We start from the raw sequence: 17,915 nt of genomic DNA on the forward strand, positions 1-17,915 counted from the left end.
TAATAAGCCATAACTTATTTAATTGGTCATAAACCAACTGCTATGGTTGTTTCTTGAGCTTCAATCATTCAGGTGGTATCACCTAACAACTGGTAGTTGACATTGATAGCGACCTTACTTAAATCAGTAATTAAAGCTCAACATACAATCAGGTTATATATGGCCTCGGAAATGATGAGGCATTCCAACACCATGTAAACGCTTCCACACGTAAGCCAATGGCACTAAGAATTAATTAAAGTAATAACTTGGTTTCTTTATATTAAATTTTTTTTTTTACTAGGATTAATTTAACGACCTTTGGTTTCAGCAGCGTTTATCTTTTTTATAGTTGACGGTTTTAATATATTTAAATAGAAACCTTAAAATGTACATCTAATTTTATTTTTATAATACTATATAAATACAGACGTCTCTCGTTCGTATACCGAGTTGAAGTGGCTTTATCCAAACTCCCGATTTACTTTGTGGAAATTCATAATGTGGAATACAATCTTGTACAAAAGACACCCCCTCGTATGTACAATACTTTAACAATTGAACAATGACAAATAATAAAGATTAGTGATTAAGAATACAATAATATATAAAAATAATAATAACTATGTTACTAAAGAATGAAAGAGGAAATGACTTCAAAAACGACTGTGATTTACAAACAAAAATGAATGAGATTTATAAAATTAATAATTGATATACACTGTAACAATTATGTGGGGATAATAAAAATGATAATTAATTAAATAATATAGAGCTCATAACAGGATGTTTTGCAAGAGCCTGGGCTTCTGTCCTTGGGATGTTGTTGCCTATAATTGCCTATATTGTAATTCACTGCACCTTCAACAGCCAGTAAGTAGATAGGAGTGGAATTATGTTAATCGATTTTTGATAAATCATCTATTGATTCCACTTATAGTTCACGTTTAAATTGGGTGTTTCTCGTAAACCAGGGGAAATCTAATGCGATTCTAAGGACCTGGTTTCAGAATGATAGCAATTGTTATCTTTTCGTACAAGATACTGCTCCCCAGACTTCCAAAACTATACATCTATAATGGCCTTAATATTGTTTTGTAAATGAGGTTTTAATTCAAAATTCTATTGATAATAGCTTAGAGCAAAGCTGATCTTGTGTGGGTTTGGGTTAGTTTGATATATGAACTTACTTAAAAATTTGGAGGTGTATGATCGGTCCGGAGAGTAAATCGTCTCCCAAACAAATACGGACGGAAATGGTACTGCCCAAACGATGGCTAAGAGTTTTTTTTTCCCCTCGAAATTTTTATATATATATACATATTTACGAAATTGTTCTTTTACTGGAGCACTGCTAAGGACAGGTTGAGATTTTTTTATTGTCCTCTTTTTTTTATTTGTTTATTTTAAAGGATTTTGGTCATCATTCCGATTAATGTTACAAGCTCTATTATTTTTGTATCACCGATTCAATTAATAAGTCTAGTAAGCAATTAATTCTAATGGTATTCAATTTGATTGTAGGCAAAACAAAATGGAATTTGTTACTGAAGGCTGGGAAAACGGGCCCACCACCAAGAGAGACTTGGAGAAACCAGCGATGATCAAGAAAGATCACATTCTGTTCATTATTTATGGGATAGTATATTTCTATTGCTTCATATTCTGGGAGTTAGGGGCAGCTTTCAGTTCCTTCCTTTGGAGATTAATCTTCAGACCAGAAGCAAAGTCACTCAAGGGCAGGGTGTGCTTGGTGAGTATTGGTGAGTGGAAAATTACTGCAATAGTCCAGACCTAATAAACTGCTACCTCTCTCTAGGTGACTGGAGCAGGTCGCGGGCTAGGGCGGGAGTTCTGCTTGGCTTTGGCGAGAGAGGGAGCTGTTATCGCTTGTGTCGACATTAACGAACCCAACAACAGGACAACTGCAGCCATGGTCGAGGATTTGGGGGTCAAAGGGGTCCCTTACACAGTCAACGTAGCTATCAAGTGAATATCACTTTAATATTATGTTATGAGTAATGTGAATTATGAATACATCTCTAAATTGTCAAGGTGTTCATTTATAAACCATGTGGATGAAGGCGTTTCTGGAAACCAAGTGAGTTTCCTTGTATTTAAAAACTTATTAAACTTTCTAATTGATTAAAAATAAAAACAAGATTCTCAAAGAAACGGCTTTATCATATAAGCTATATAATTCAAGAAATTTGTGCATAACTTGACTAAATTAAAATAGAAATTTGACCAAATATTAAGAATGCAAAATACACTCAGGGACAAAAAAACAACAACAAAAAAACGAGCAATCGTTAATTTGTTGTTTATTTAGTATAATTTATATTTCATAATACAATAATAGTATTTTTGTAGTTATTTTCAAATAAAATGTGTTGTACTTAAATAATGTAATGAGAGGAGAAATCCAGGAGTTTTATAATTTGGAAATAAATTCGCGAAAACATCTGAAATTTAAAAATAAAGTTAGTTAGTTATACGATGAATAAAAATAAACATCCCCACCGGGTTCCCTCTTAATACTACATATTTCCTCCTTTGACTTTACGGAGGGCTTCAAGTCTCTTAGGCATCGAATAAATAAGCGTCTGGATTTCGTCTTGTGAGTCCCACTCTTCAACAAACATAGTTTGAAGGTGTTCGTATTTTGTTGGAGGTGGTGAACAAAGTCTAACGCGTTTGTTTAACATGTCCCGAGTATAATATATCAAGTTTTCTGTGGGATTCATGTCAGTAGAACGTAATGGCCAATCCATTGTCGCAATCCTTACTTCTTCCAAGAATTGGGTGACAACTGGCTTTATATGTGGTCGAGCATTGTGCTTTTACACGAAATTGACCCCAATAAATGGGCAAATTTTCCATAAGAACTTCCTATATGTACCTTAATGTAGTCAATGATTCATTCTGTTTGACAGTCAGTTTGGTAAGGGCATGGATATTGATTTCACCCATTATACCATAACTGATTGTTTTTGAAAAGGCTGTGACTCGCGCTTGGTACTTGTAGGAAACCGCTCTCTACGTCCTCTCCACACGCGGTCTAGGTCATCGGGACGCCAAAACCAAACCGGCACTCATATGTGATGAGAACTGCACCTCACTGTTCAAGTGGGATGCTGATTTGCCTTTCTGCTCAACGCATCTCCATTAGTTGAGGACCGGATAACAGATGCAAGGTTATTTTAATGAAGCCGGCTGATAACTGTTTTAGAGCTCAGACTTAGATTACAGACTGTTTCAAGTTTACTTGGAAACTCAGAAAGTCACTAAATGACGGTTGCGTAAGAGATAAGAGCAATAAAACGGTCGGGCATCCCGGTCGACCACTACCTTATCTTCAATCGAGATTTCCGGTTTCCTACAGACCATCATAGATGTTAGAACGCGGCACCATAAGAGTATTGACCGAGTTGACGATGTTGAGTAAGAAGGCATTACCCTTCCTAGGAGGCATCTTCATGAGTACATACGGGATTCCGTCCAGTCCTGACGCATTGTTACCTTTGACGCTTCGTAGTACAAATTCTAGCTAGTTGAAGGAGGAGAATAGAGGCGCAGTTCTATCACCAGTACTGTTTTCCATTTATTCCGCTGATGTGGGTGGTGAAAATTACAGACAGGCTACAGCCGCTACTTATCCCGACGACATCGCTATCTACAGCAGTAGTATGAACCCTAAACATGCACTAGTTCGGGCCGGAACAGTCTGCAAGGAGATTGTTCAACGCCTTGGTATTTTAAACATAACCATGAACCCAGCTAAGACAGACTGCGTCGTGTTCGCTCAGCAGCAACACAAGCGATCGAATCCCCCGAAATCGCTCTAACTGGACAACTCCATAATTTTGCCTTCAAACTCCATAGTATATCTGGTGTGAATATGGACCGCCATCTCAAGTTCTCCATAGCGATGGGATATCGATAGTGATATTTTGTCTCCGATATCTGATATTTTGAAATCGATATCCAGCATCCGATAATATTGGAATATCGGTTTCTTAAAAAAAAATAAAAATAAAAGTAGCGATAAATAAAAGAAATATTCTAATATAACTATAATCATATATTCAGAAGGAAATATTCGTCGCAAAATATAATATAGCAAAGGTGTTCCGATATTATTTAATCCAAATATCAATATTTTGTTAAAGAAAATATTAATAATAGTATTTCGATATTTAATATTGATAATTTCATATTCATTTTGATATTTGACATTTTTATAATTATTAATTTCTACCATTAGCAATAATATTCCAATATTATATTATCAAAAGATCGATATACTGTTTCAATAATTTAACATCTATTCGATCTTAGATAATGTTATTAATATCGATATCGATAATTAGCAACAATATTCTAATATTATTTTATTGAAATATCGATATTTTTTGTAAAAATACAAGACAAATTAATATCTTGTTGATATTTTGTTTCAATAATTTAATATCCATTTCGATATAAAACATTTATGATAATATCGATATGGAAGATTATCAACAATATCCCGATATTATTTAATCGAAATATTGATATTTTGTTACAATATATAAATTTTCATTTCGATATTTGACATTGTTAATAATATCCATATGGAAATTTATTAACGGCAGTAAGATATTATTTTATAGAAATATGAGTAATTCGCAACTAAAAAAAATATATAAAAATCATAAAAATAGTACTTTGATATTCTATTTCGATAAATTCATATTCCTTTCGATATTCGCCATTAATATTGATATCGTAGATTAGAAAATATCTTTCAATATTTTGTTTAATAGAAATATCGGTATTTTATAAAAAAAACAAAAAAAAAAACAATTTTATGAAAAGCAAAAAAATTATCACATTGATTTTGGTTTTAACATTGTTGATAGTATCGATAACAATATTTCGATATTTTGTTAATAGAAATATCGATATTTGGTTTAATAAGGTTAAGAAAATTTTATAAAAAGCATGAAAACAGTTTTTGGATATTTTAAATTCATGTTCCTTTCGATATTTTACATTGTCACTAATAACGATATCGAAGATTAGAAACGATATTTCGATATTTTTTTTAATACCATTATCGATATTTAGTTTAAAAATATTAAAAAAAATTTATAAAAAGTTTTCGATATTTTAAATTGATAAATTCATGTTCCTTTTGATATTTTACGTTGTCATTAATATCGATATCAATGATTAGAAACGATATTTCTATATTTAATTTTATAGAAATATCGATATTTAGTTTAAAAAGATTGAAAACAGTTTTTCGATATTTCAAATTGATAAATTCATGTTCCTTTCGAAATTTTGAATTGCCATTAATGTCGATATCGAAGATTAGAAACGATATTTCGATATTTATTTTTATGCAAATATCGATATTTAGTTTAAAAAGATTAAAAATAGTTTTTAGATATTTTAAATTGATAAATACATGTTTCTTCCAATATTTTACAATGCTATTAATATCGATATAAAAGGTTAGAAACGATATTTTAATAAAATAATATCGGAATATTGTTGCTTTTATTCCATATCGATATTACAACAATACAAAATATCGAAATAAATAAGTAATATCCAAATAAAATATCGATATTCCTATTTTAAAATCTCTATATGATATTTTAGTAATTTTCAACAAAATATCGATATTTGAATAAAGTAATATAGGAATATTGTTACTTATATTCCATATCGATATTACAACAATGTAAAATATCGAAATAAATATGTAATATCAAAATTCCTATTTTAAAAACTATATATGATATTTGAGTAATTTTTAACAAAATTACGATATTTCGATAAAATAATAGTGGAATATTGTTGCATATATTCCATTTCGATATTACAACGTTGTAAAATATCGAAATAAATATGTAATTATTAAAATAAAACATCAATATTCCATTTTTAAATTTTCTACAATAAAACAATTATATTTTAGTTTATATTTTTTATGTTGTTATATGGTTGTCATGATGTTACTTTCATAGTTATTAATAGTTTCCTATGTATTTCGATTAGGTATGACATAAAATAATTCTTCCTATGCCATGCTATGTTATCATTTTATAATGAGAAAATTTTTATAAAAACAAACAATGTTAATTACAAAAATAAAAAAGATATACGGTGAAATCAAGAATAAAGGAATATAGAGCTTTATTCTTTATTTGGCTTTACTTTGATTTGGGATTTATTTTGATTTGGGCTTTAGTCTTTATTCTTGATTTTACTCTTATTTCCTTTTTCCATCTTTTAGTGCTTACTTTAATTTTATATTTTTTTAAAATAATAAAATACTTTAAAATACAAATAAAAAAGTGGATAAAAACATATAAAATTACAGTACACACTAAAAGATGGAAAAAGGGAATAAGAGTAAAATCAAAAATAAAGGCTAAAGCCCAAATCAAAGTAAAGCCAAAATAAAGAATAAAGCTCTATATTCCTTTATTCTTGATTTCGCTGTACATCTTTTTTATTTTTGTAATTAACATTATTTGTTTTTATTTTTGTTATCTATCTGCTTACTTTGTTACCTCATTTAAATGTTTGTACCTTTTTATAGCCCTGATGAAGCCCTGCAAAGTGGGGCGAAACATTGGCTCACATTAAGTAGTTCTATTACTATTTGAGTTTTTTTCTTTGACTGCACCTAGTCCATCTTCCTTTTGTTATTACAGATCGTCAATTAACGTTCTTCCAAAAAAAAGAAGTTACTACGCTCCCTTTTCAGCCTAAATTTTATAAAAATTAGAAATTAAATTAAAGTTTAAAAGAGTTAATCATTGAAGCACAGTACAGATGTGAAATGAGCTATTTTCATTTAACTACAGGATGAACATATTTATATATACTAAGTTCCTAGAGCTCATACATGAATTCATACATATTCTAATTAATTTCACTCTTTTCTTTTAGGAAAGATGTTGAAGAACTTGTCTCCAAAATAGAGAAAGATCTGGGCCCTGTGTATCTTTTGATCAACAATGCAGCTGTGATTTATTCAAGGCCTAGAGTTGATGAAGAATTTATCAGAGCTTCCTTTAACGTTAACGTCTTTGGGCCTATTTGGGTAAGTTTATCTTTGGTCAATTAATTACTGAGGTAATGACAGTAGAAAAACATGAGGTAATGACATGATAGTCACAAAAAATAATTTAACAACTAAATGGATGAGAGGTATGATAATAAAAATAAATTATGGATTTGGCTAAAAATGGATGACACACTTTGAATAAATTTAATTATTAAAAATAAATACCTGTACCTAGAATGACAGGAAATGAAGAAGTGTTAGTTCTGGGTCAGTTTGCCCTTTATAAACATAATTATTCATTTTTGTTATAATTTTAGGAAATACAATAATTATTTTAAATTCAAAATTAACTAAGGAATTTTTCGATTTAAAATATGAGATGAGTGGATATACCAAGACTGATTTCATGATAACAATAAAGAAGAAAAAAGGATAGCTTAAATTCCACTCAAGGTTTGAGATTGTGCAAAAAAAAAAAATAAATTTGAGGAGAAGGTGTGGGTCAAAGGGGTGTAGTCAGAAAAAAATACGCAAATGAACAAAACTTATTTATTTACGCCAACGTTTTGACTGAATTTCAGGCTTTCATCGGGACTAAAAAAACATATGAGAGGTAACAGCCATAACTCTGAGAAAAATAATAAATAAACAAAATCGGAAATATATATAAATAAATTAAGTAGTTGGTAGCTGAATAATATCAATAGAAGTAGATAGTAGTTGATTAATAACAGTAGAAGATGAAACATAATGTTATAGAGTTAATAATAATTCAAAATAAATGATAAAAAAACAGAAAGTGTTCAAGAAATAAATATAATGAAAAGTGCAGAAGAAAATGTAAATGATGAGTAATCGAATTAACTTACTAAGATAAGTAAGTAGTATCTAAAATAATGAAAAAAAAATTAAATCAACATAATGAAATGTATGAAAGAAAACAATACATATGATACAAAGTTGAACAACATTTAACCAATACATAGTAGCATATATATTGTTTTCATTCATACATTTCATTATGTTGATTTAAATTGTTTTTCAGATTATTTTATTTTATTATTTTTGACACTATCTACGTATCTAATTATGTTAATTCCATTAGTCATGTAGCGAGAGGGAGCAAGCGGTTATACCACAACTCACCAGAGCGCTGCACCTTGAGCCTCACCGAAGCTCTCAAATTTATAAATTACTTCATTTTGTAAAAACCACATTGTCATTTTTATATATTAATAATGTCTGTACTTAACACTTAACAATGTCAATTGAATGATTAATAAACGAAACCAAAATAATGCACAAACCTATCTCAAGCAGACATGTACCGACCGCTTCTCGGTTACAGCCGCATGGACTAGGCCTATAAATAAAGGGGCTCTAAATCCCTCTCATTGATTTAAGGAACGGCCCCTCCCCGCTCCAATAATCTACTGGCGTAAACCAATCAAGACATGATTAATTAAGACGTTCTTCTACCTTATAATGCCTAAAGGCAATCAAAGGTTTCACTAAAGTCAGCTGTACATATGGCACACCTCACCATATGTACATATATGAAACAAATTTAAATTTTAGGAGGGTACGAAAAAAACACAAAAAAACAAACCCTCTCATCTTAAATCCATCTCTTTCCCCGTCCTAGTCCTAGCACTAGTGGCGTACGTACACTAGAGATGTGACATCAATAAAAAAAACATCGATTTTTTTTTAACCATTTCAGGAACATAAAGACTGTTCTAAAGACTACGCATGCTCCGGTCAGTCAGAAGTGCTTTTTTAATCAACCAATAAGACATGGACTCCAAAAAACATCAATGTTTTAAAATATCGTTGCTTACAACACATTATCCAAAATACATCGATGTTTTTGAACATTCATTTCAGAAAAATAAGATCTGTTCTTCGACTACGTATGCTCAGAACAGTCAGGAGTGCTTTTTGTATCAAAGAATGGGACATCGACTACAAAAAATATCCATGTTTTAAAATATCGTTGCTTAGAATACATACCGAAAATACATACCGTCGTCGTTGGAAAGCACTTAGAGTTACTGAAATGGTTGTTCAAAAACATCGATGTATTTTTGGCAAATATTTGTATGCAATGATATTTTAATATTGAGCAAAGATATTTTAAAACATCGTTGTTTTTCTAGTTGTAATTTATCTCTATCATGTCGTTAGCGTAAAGGGTGGAGGTAGTTTTTTATTCGACCACATTGTTATAGGAATCTATTTATACTGTAAATTTATTGTTTTCATTTAATTACTTTTGGAATAAAATGAAAAATTAGAACAAAACATCGATGTTTAGAAAACATTGGCTTAAAAACATCGACATCGAAGTCGCATCCGTAACGTACACTCTACTTGAGATAGAGAAGTTCATTGTCAATCTATTCTCCTAAGAGTTGTCTTTCTGTACGCAAACCTAAGATTATGGCCTATCTCCTCGCCGTCTCTCCAGCAATCTTAGCAGCAGTCCGTCCACTTCATCTCGGCAACTAAGATTGTAACCTAAACCTAAACGGCTAGATTGGTCCGTCCGCTTCATCTCGGTAACCAGTGTAGTCGATCCCGTCTCTCCCCAGCTCTAGTCCGTCCGCTTCATCTCGGTAACTAGTGTAGTCGACCCCGTCTCTCCCCAGCTCTAGTCCATCCGCTTCATCTTGGCAACGAGTGTAATTTCCCGTCTCTCCCCGGCTCTAGTCCGTCCGCTTCATCTCGGCGACTAGAGCTGCACCTAGCCTTATCAGCTTACTGGTCCGTCCGCTTCATCTCGGCAACTAGAGCTGCACCTAGCCTTATCAGCTTACTGGTCCGTCCGCTTCATCTCGGCAATGAGTAAGCTGGCTCCTATCTTGACAGCTCTTGTCCGTCCGCTTCAGCTCGGCAACTAGGACTGTTACTCTACCTCAGACTCTCTCTTACCTAGACCTCTACCTGCGTCAGTGCCCAGGGCTCATCCTCTGGCACGGCCGTTCCTAATTTATTATTGAATACGCCTTGTCGAGGGCCTTCTGTAAAGTGGATATCAGGCTGAAGAATCACCAAAGACTATAGACATCCCCGACAGTCATCATTTCCATTTTCTTCTGTGCCTATCATCATGTTTATTTCTTGAACACTTTCTGTTTTTTTTTATTATTTATTTTTTATTGTCATTTATAATATTATATTTCATCTTCTTTCGTTATTAATTAACTACTATCTACTCCTATTGTTTTCGATCATCTACTATCTTCTTAATATATTGTTATGTATATTTCCTAGTTTATTTATTAATTATTTTCCTTTGATTTTGATTTTTCCCTAAGTTATGGTTGCTATATTTTTTTCAGGGAATAAAGGGCTGAAATTCAGGATGAAACATCGACACAAATAAATATGTTTCGTTTATTCATGTATTTTTTGCTGACCGCACCCCCAACCATCTTCTCCTATTAATCTATGGTCAACTGTAAAATCTCATAAAATTTTTTTTTTTTGTTACCAATTTGGAAGCTAAAATGTTTATCTATCTTTCTGCAATACATTCATCTGAATATTTAGGAAAATAAAGAATTTCCTTTAAACAAATAAAATAAAAGGCAGACGATTACTATAAAATTAATGTAATATAGTAGCCAATAAGTGTAAAGTTCAGCTAATTTACAAGAGAATGACTATAGCATTGTGGGTAATATTTCAGGTACCTTTAAACAAAATTCACATTTCTTTTCTTTTCTCTATGCAATTAATAGATATCTAGACATTTTAAGATTTGTGATAATGAACTATTTAATATTTAGTATTTCTTGTAATGATAATGTACGATGTAGTGATTCCAGAACGTAGTGGTTCCAGATAAACCTGTGTCTCTCAGAGTTCATCGCTTTCCCCCATCCTACATCTACATCAAAGACCTTCCCCTCCGTATCCAACATTCTGAATACCATTTGTACGCTGATGATTTCCCAATTTACATTTACTTTCCACCTTCTGACCTATTAGTTGCAATGGAGAAGCTTCAAGAAGACCTAATTCGAATTAGTCACTGGACAAAAGAGAACAAGCTTAAGTTGAATGCAGAGAAGACTGAGGCAATCTTAATAGGATCCAATTACCTCCTGAAAACTATTCCTCATATTCCAACCTTATTCCTAAACAACAATCCCATCCATACTTTAAAAACCTCGGTGTCACAATAGACCAAACTCCCTCCTGGAAAAACCACTTCTCTGATATTTCCCGTCGTACATTCTCCACCCTAAAGCGTTTAAATTATCTTCTTCACCTACTTCCTTTTGAAACATGTAGGCTCCTGGTTTCTTCCTTAATCTTCCCCTACTTTGATTATTGCTGTGTGGCTTACAGAGGTGTCTCTGAGAATCTCGAAGCAAAATTAAAATAGTTAATTAATTCCTTTGTAGGATTCATCTTTGGGGTCCCCAGGGACACCTTTGTCACCCAATTTTATGAAGAGTTAAAGTGGCTTTACCCCTCCTTTCATCGTAAATATTTTCTAGCTTCCAGCCTCTACCAAGTTATCCAATTCCGCCGTCCATCTTACATCTCTGATATCCTTCAATTTAAATCCTCAGTGTATTCCTGTAATACCCACTCATGGCCTTCAGATTTATACGTATACATAACTATCAATCAAACTGCAGTCTTTGGTAGATCTTTCCTCATCCGTTCCTTTTCCCTATGAAATTCTATTCACTCTATTCTAATTCTTCTATGGTTTTATTTTATTTGTTCTAATCTTATTTTTATATTCTGTTAGTTATTGTTGTTCATTTTTCTCTTTTCAAATTCATTATTTTATTTTATTTTATGACGTTTTATAATTTCATTTTTATTTTGTACTTTACTCTAAGGCTTTAGAGCCTAATTTTGATGCCTGTATATTATTCTAAAGAGATTAATCCCAGAATAAAAAAAGAATATTATTATACTATTTCTTGGAATTCATATTTTTCAAGAGCCACCAAATATTGATACGGTGTTGACTGAATGAACTAATTGAATAAGAAATTTATTGTAGTTTGCAAAGGTGAGGTACTTTTTAATTACAAACAGTAAAATAATAATAAATTATCAGAAATAAATTAGGCGAATAAGCATTTTTGTTTCCTCAAAACTATAACAGTTTGGAGCCAAATCACTTATTCCGCACATTCTCATTTGATTTCTCAATAACAATATATTTTGATTTTGAGATTGAGATTGATCTGCAATCACAATGCCTAATTTTTTATGTTTTGACAAGTGTTTGGTAGTACTTCGTTGATTTAAAATAAATTCAACTACTAAACGTTTGCATTATCACAAAATGATTTTTTAAAACTTTTGTCAATGAAATTAGGTTTTCTGAACTACTCAGAAATAAAACAGTGATTTCTAGCTTATTCATACTTGGCTTTGGATTTCTTTTTAACTTTTTAATATTTTTCTCTAAAAATACAAACAGGTATTTTATTTCTATTGTAAATTTTCAAGAAATATCTTGTATCATTAAAGCAGGCCTTGTAGGTCAGTGTGATTCATTTCTTTGTGTTTTCAGCTGATGAATGCAGTTTTACCGACTATGAAATCAAGAAACGAAGGACATATCGTCAATATTTCTTCTACTGCCTCAAAATTGGTTATCTCCCCCTTAGACATTTATGGGGCTACCAAAACATCACTTTCTTGTAAGTTTAAATACTTTGATTTTATATTAAAAAAGGATATAGCAGGCTTAAATTTAAAGATTCTACCCTGATGTGTGGTGTATTTTTGATATTATTTATACAAAATAATATTATATGTCTCCTTTAACATCTTAAAAACTGGATTAGTTCTAGATCATAGCTAATCATTGTCTTGAGAGGTGGGAATTTTATTAATTAACTGAGAGAGATGTAGCCTTGAGCATTTTGCTCATATTGGGAAATAAACATCTATATTTTCCTAATATTTCATCTGTTTTGTTTATACTTTTGTCTACCTTCCATCCACCCTTTCATGTTGTCATTTCCACTTGTTTATGTTATTATCTCTTTTACTTCTCCACCTGTACTCAATTCAGTTTTGCTCTGACCATCTCGTAACGGTAATACTAAGCATTTCTCTCACCAGTTCACTCCTTACATGCCTTTTTTTTTTCTTCTTTGAGCATTTTGCTCACCGGGACACCTACATTTCTTATTTTAAATCATGAGTAGATGCAAGAAGATCTTAGATATTTTATGAAATCTGAATTTATTAGCCTCTGATAGAAGAGCTACAATTTACAATTTAAATTTCAAATTGTATTGAAATTAATCATAAAGATTTTTATTATCATCAGATTCAAGTATATAAAAAAAATACAAATCTTCTACCATGAGATAAATGCTCACAGGACAGCTATTAGGGAACAAAAAAGTAGGAAACTCCTACCGGGTTAATTTCGCGTAATTCTGATACCTCACAACTAGAGCCTACTGGTAACATATTTAATGGGATATTTATTTATTTTTTAAAATGTAATTAAGATCGGTACATTAGACAACAATGGGATAACGATATACAAAGCATAACTTTGTAAGTTATTTATCTACTTTCACTCATACTGAATGCCTCTTATTAAGTATTCCAGCTGTTGGGAGATTTATAACTTGAGACTGGATTTTTAAACTTTAAAAAGTTTAAATATCCAGTGAAAAACCCTAAATGTGCAAAATTTTGCAGTTAAAACTCAAAGTGTGTATAAAACCCTCAAAATCCAGCAATAATCATCAACTTTATTATTTAATTTATATTATTAATACACAGAAAACTTACCTAACCTGGTTTGAATCAAATTAAACTTGCTAAGTACTCTCTGCATTCTGGCAAACAAAGATAAAACTAAACTACTCTGATTAAAAACCTAAGATTTTGTCCATAATTGAAGAGCTATGAGGAAGCTAATTTTATACTCCTATTTTGAAGGCTGAAATTCAACTACAAAACAATTCAGCTTTATAAAACTACCTCAATTTTCAGTTTTAGAAAACAATATGCAAAACACTATTTCGAAAATGAATACTTCGAAAGTAATTTTTTTTTCTTGTAAAATTTCCCATTACATGTTATTTCACTTAGCTTATTAATTGTGTATTCTCATGTGAATATAACATTAAACAAACACTAACAAGTTGTAAGTCTATATAGAAAAACTTTGTAAAGTTAGATAAAAAATGTAAAGTTATATTCAGGCCAATTGATTTTTAAAAAAATATATAGGTTATATAAAAAAAAGAGGAAAATCCCTGTTGTCAAAACCAAGTCAGACAGAAGAATGCAGGCCTGGAGCCAGACAGAGAATTCAAGCTAAAAACAATAACACTGAAATTCTCTAGCTTCTAGTGAGCCATTTCATAGTTACCCATAACTACTGGTTAATTCTGTTCCAAGGATATTTTTCACTTGTATTTTTTTTTAAGTTGAATTTGAATCTTAATCAATGCATTGCTTAACCTCAAATTTGTCAATTTTAGACTTTAAATTAAATAAGAAAAAATAATAAAATGAATAAATATTGGCATACATACACCTATATGTGTACACTAATAGAAATCTAGTTCCAGCATTAAGTTTTACACAACAAAAATTTAATTTTTTTTCAAAAAGTGTAAAACATGTAATTTCGTGCAATATAAAAAAAGGATTACTTGGATGTCTTTTTCATAATTTGGATTTCTGTCAAGGTTTGGCAGATTTTGTGCAAGCGAAGGAAATAAGCTTTTGCATGAAAGTCCGGATTCTATTTATAAGATTTATGTAACAACATGATATAATATACTATTACATTCTACTGTTATAGACATGGGCAATTGTGTACGTGCTAATTTGCAATTAGCAAATGAGAACAACATTGTGGTTACTAATGTTCACCCATCAATTATGAATTCCTCAGAAGACTACCTGAAGTTGATGTCACTTAAGTAAGAACTACACTTAAATTAAGTACCATTATTAATAAAACATATTTTGTTATTATTTAGTTTTAAGCCAATGTCAAGTGGTGGACTAAATGGAAAACTGTCTTTCTTTATGTTTCGTATTTAGCAGTAGAAAGGAAATATACGTTTAAGCTTGTGTTTCTTGATTTTTGTAATCTTGTTTTTTAATGTTGTTGCGGCCAACATATGATCCACAAATCGATTATTGGAACAAATGATTTTTATTAAGTCACAAAACAAAACAATTACTTTCTGTTGTTTTTTATGCTGAAAATGAACAGACAATTGACATTAGAGGGGATTTTGGTGAACATGATAATCTTGACTATGAAAAGCCTGGATATAGTCGAAAGATAAGAAGTCCAAATCATCAACAAAAGACAGAAGACCCATCGGGGATGTGTGAACCTAGGACTCGATGAAGTGTTCTGTGAAACATTAAATAATATTGAATGATGCAGTAAAGTTAAAAATAAAATACAAATGTAATAAGGTAATAAATAAAAGGAAATAATAAAACATATTTTAGGAAGGAAATTGTTGTAGAAAATAGGTTTTATTATTTTGTTTGTAAAATAAAACGGTAGATGCCGATATTGCTCTGGCATGGGATAGCTTCGCGTCCCTTGGGGCTAGAACAGTCTGTCGTGGTGTCTATAAGTGAATACACTCTCGTTGTCTTTCTTTATAAAACCCACCCTAAATTCCACAACAGTTACCCCTGAGAAAATAATTCATCAAAAAATATATTATTCCACCAGTTTGAAAAAATAACATTTTATAGATATATGAAACTCTAGCCGAAACGTTGGCACAATAAAATAGGTTAATCCAACTTATTTGGGTTTCTCTTTGACCGCACCCCCAACCATCTTCTCCTCGTACGTCATCCACGGTCAACTATCTCTCATAATTATATATATATATATGTGTAACATCCTCTTTTATGAGTAAATAGTTATTTTTTATATATAAATGATTTTTGGTATGTTGTAATGTAATGTTTCATTTTAATATGTTTATTTGTGCCATTAAACCTAAAAGCCAGCTAACAAATTTTCATCAGTAAAATATGCAGTCACGAAAGATATTGTGCAAAGTCAAGATGGCGGCACATGTCCTGCCAAAACTCCATTAAATCGCGGTCATGTTGAGCAGATTCAAATATTTTAAAAACTTTATTTAACTTGCCATCACAAATGTAGTTACAGTAAATTTAAGAAAAAATAGAAGTCAAGAAAAAGTGCTAAAGAATAATATTCAGAAAGTAAATCATTTGCAAAAACCCAAAACTGTGCTACAATCGATGTTTACATGGAACATCGAGACAGGCTTTGGTTTTTAGCATCAATCGTTGCTTAGGCGGGAAATGGATCAAATCGCCTAGAGGCAGGATGTCCGGAAGATCCCTTTGCTACTCTTAGTAGTAGAAATCTTGAAAAAAGAAGACAGCGAAGAGTCAAGAATAAAGGACTCTTTGTTTGGATCGCCAAACAACACACTTCGATGGAAGAGAAGTGAGTTGAAAACTTTTAGAGGACCAAGGCTTTGTTTAAACACAGTATTGGTTTTTGAAATACTAGACATCAAGACTCATCAATCATCATAGGAAGATTGTTTAATTGGTTAGATTTGTTTCTAACTACAATTTAATGCATTTGTACAATAGTTATTTATTAAGTGTTATTAGTAGAAAATTTGACTGTTCTGATTGCCTAAAAAGCCGCCCTGAGATTAAGAGTCTATAATATTATATATAATTAAAAATGAAAATTCTCATATTTAATATTTAATCTTTTTATTTGACCTTTTCATCTTCAAAACTATACTTTAGATATGAGAAACAGTAAAAAACTGTACATTTTTCCTTTTTATTTATTGTAAATAATTTTTTAATATTACAATATATATATTCAAATTGCTTTAATCCTATGCAAATTATTTAATTTATTTATGATGAATTTAATTTTAATTATAATTCATATAACTATTATATAACTGAGTTCCCTTCATATATAAATATTTCCATCATTTTGAATTTTTTTTTTTGCCTTTTTTCAACATTCCTGTTCATACTATAAGCAAATTACAATTAAATTTCTTTGATTTAAGAAATTCTTATTCGATTTTTGGAATATTTTTTACTCTATTTAGAATGTTTTTTCTAATAGAATTTTAAATTTGTTTTTCTAATAAAAAAATTGATTTAAATAATTTTCAGTGTATAAAGTTTATAGTAAAACTAATGTATAAATTAGGATCTAATAAAAAAAATGTCCATGCAGTTTCACATGAATATAAATATTCTTAATTATGTGAGAGAATGTTGCTTGACTATGTGAATATTATTTTTCAGAGTAAATATAGTCGTAGAAATGGAAGATGTGGTAAAAGCAACAATGGATGCAATTCATTACAGTTATGACGAAGTTGTTATACCTTCTATTATGAAGTATCCTCTTATTTTAGTAAATGAGTGAGTAATTACTGTTTTTAGTTTTTTTTCTAGTTTTTAGTAGAGTTTAGGTAACAGGTGAGTTACCTACATGTTAAGTAGAATTTGATAAAAATACAATTTATTTGTTTTCAAACTATTAATTAAAGAAATCTTGAAACAATTTTATAAAAAAAAAAATTATATCATTCACAATTAATTTAATTTTTTTTTTCCATTTTATTTTGCTTTTCAGGGAATATTTAGGGTGTAAATATGACACAATGAATAATTAATTTTGTATTTTTTCAAGGCATAAGAATTATAGACTAGTAAAACTTGTATTCACTTCAATCACGAGTAAACAACATTTTATGTTTCTTTTTAAAACAATTTTGATCTCTTTTCTCTCAACTTTATTCTTTTTTAACATCCGACGTTTCGACCTCTCAGGTCATTCTCAAGGATTCCT

At 30.7% G+C, this 17,915-nt stretch overlaps 1 protein-coding gene across 2 annotated transcripts in view; it reads left to right on the forward strand.

Moving 5' to 3' along the window:
* The window catches only part of LOC106690711 (17-beta-hydroxysteroid dehydrogenase 13), a 26,744-nt gene that overhangs the window by 4,245 nt on the left and 4,584 nt on the right, over nucleotides 1-17,915 (forward strand). For both annotated transcript variants that reach the window (XM_014436232.3, XM_067046632.1), the window contains 6 exons: nucleotides 1,504-1,732; nucleotides 1,799-1,968; nucleotides 6,934-7,087; nucleotides 12,603-12,732; nucleotides 14,871-14,991; nucleotides 17,366-17,485. In XM_014436232.3, coding sequence (XP_014291718.1) covers nucleotides 1,514-1,732; nucleotides 1,799-1,968; nucleotides 6,934-7,087; nucleotides 12,603-12,732; nucleotides 14,871-14,991; nucleotides 17,366-17,485 — 914 coding nt within the window. In that variant the 5' untranslated portion in view covers nucleotides 1,504-1,513. The remainder of the gene's footprint in view (nucleotides 1-1,503; nucleotides 1,733-1,798; nucleotides 1,969-6,933; nucleotides 7,088-12,602; nucleotides 12,733-14,870; nucleotides 14,992-17,365; nucleotides 17,486-17,915) is intronic.

This window comes from Halyomorpha halys, unplaced genomic scaffold, assembly GCF_000696795.3.
Source record: "Halyomorpha halys isolate HHAL.00 unplaced genomic scaffold, Hhal_1.1 Scaffold1831.1, whole genome shotgun sequence".
NCBI lineage: Eukaryota > Metazoa > Arthropoda > Insecta > Hemiptera > Pentatomidae > Halyomorpha > Halyomorpha halys.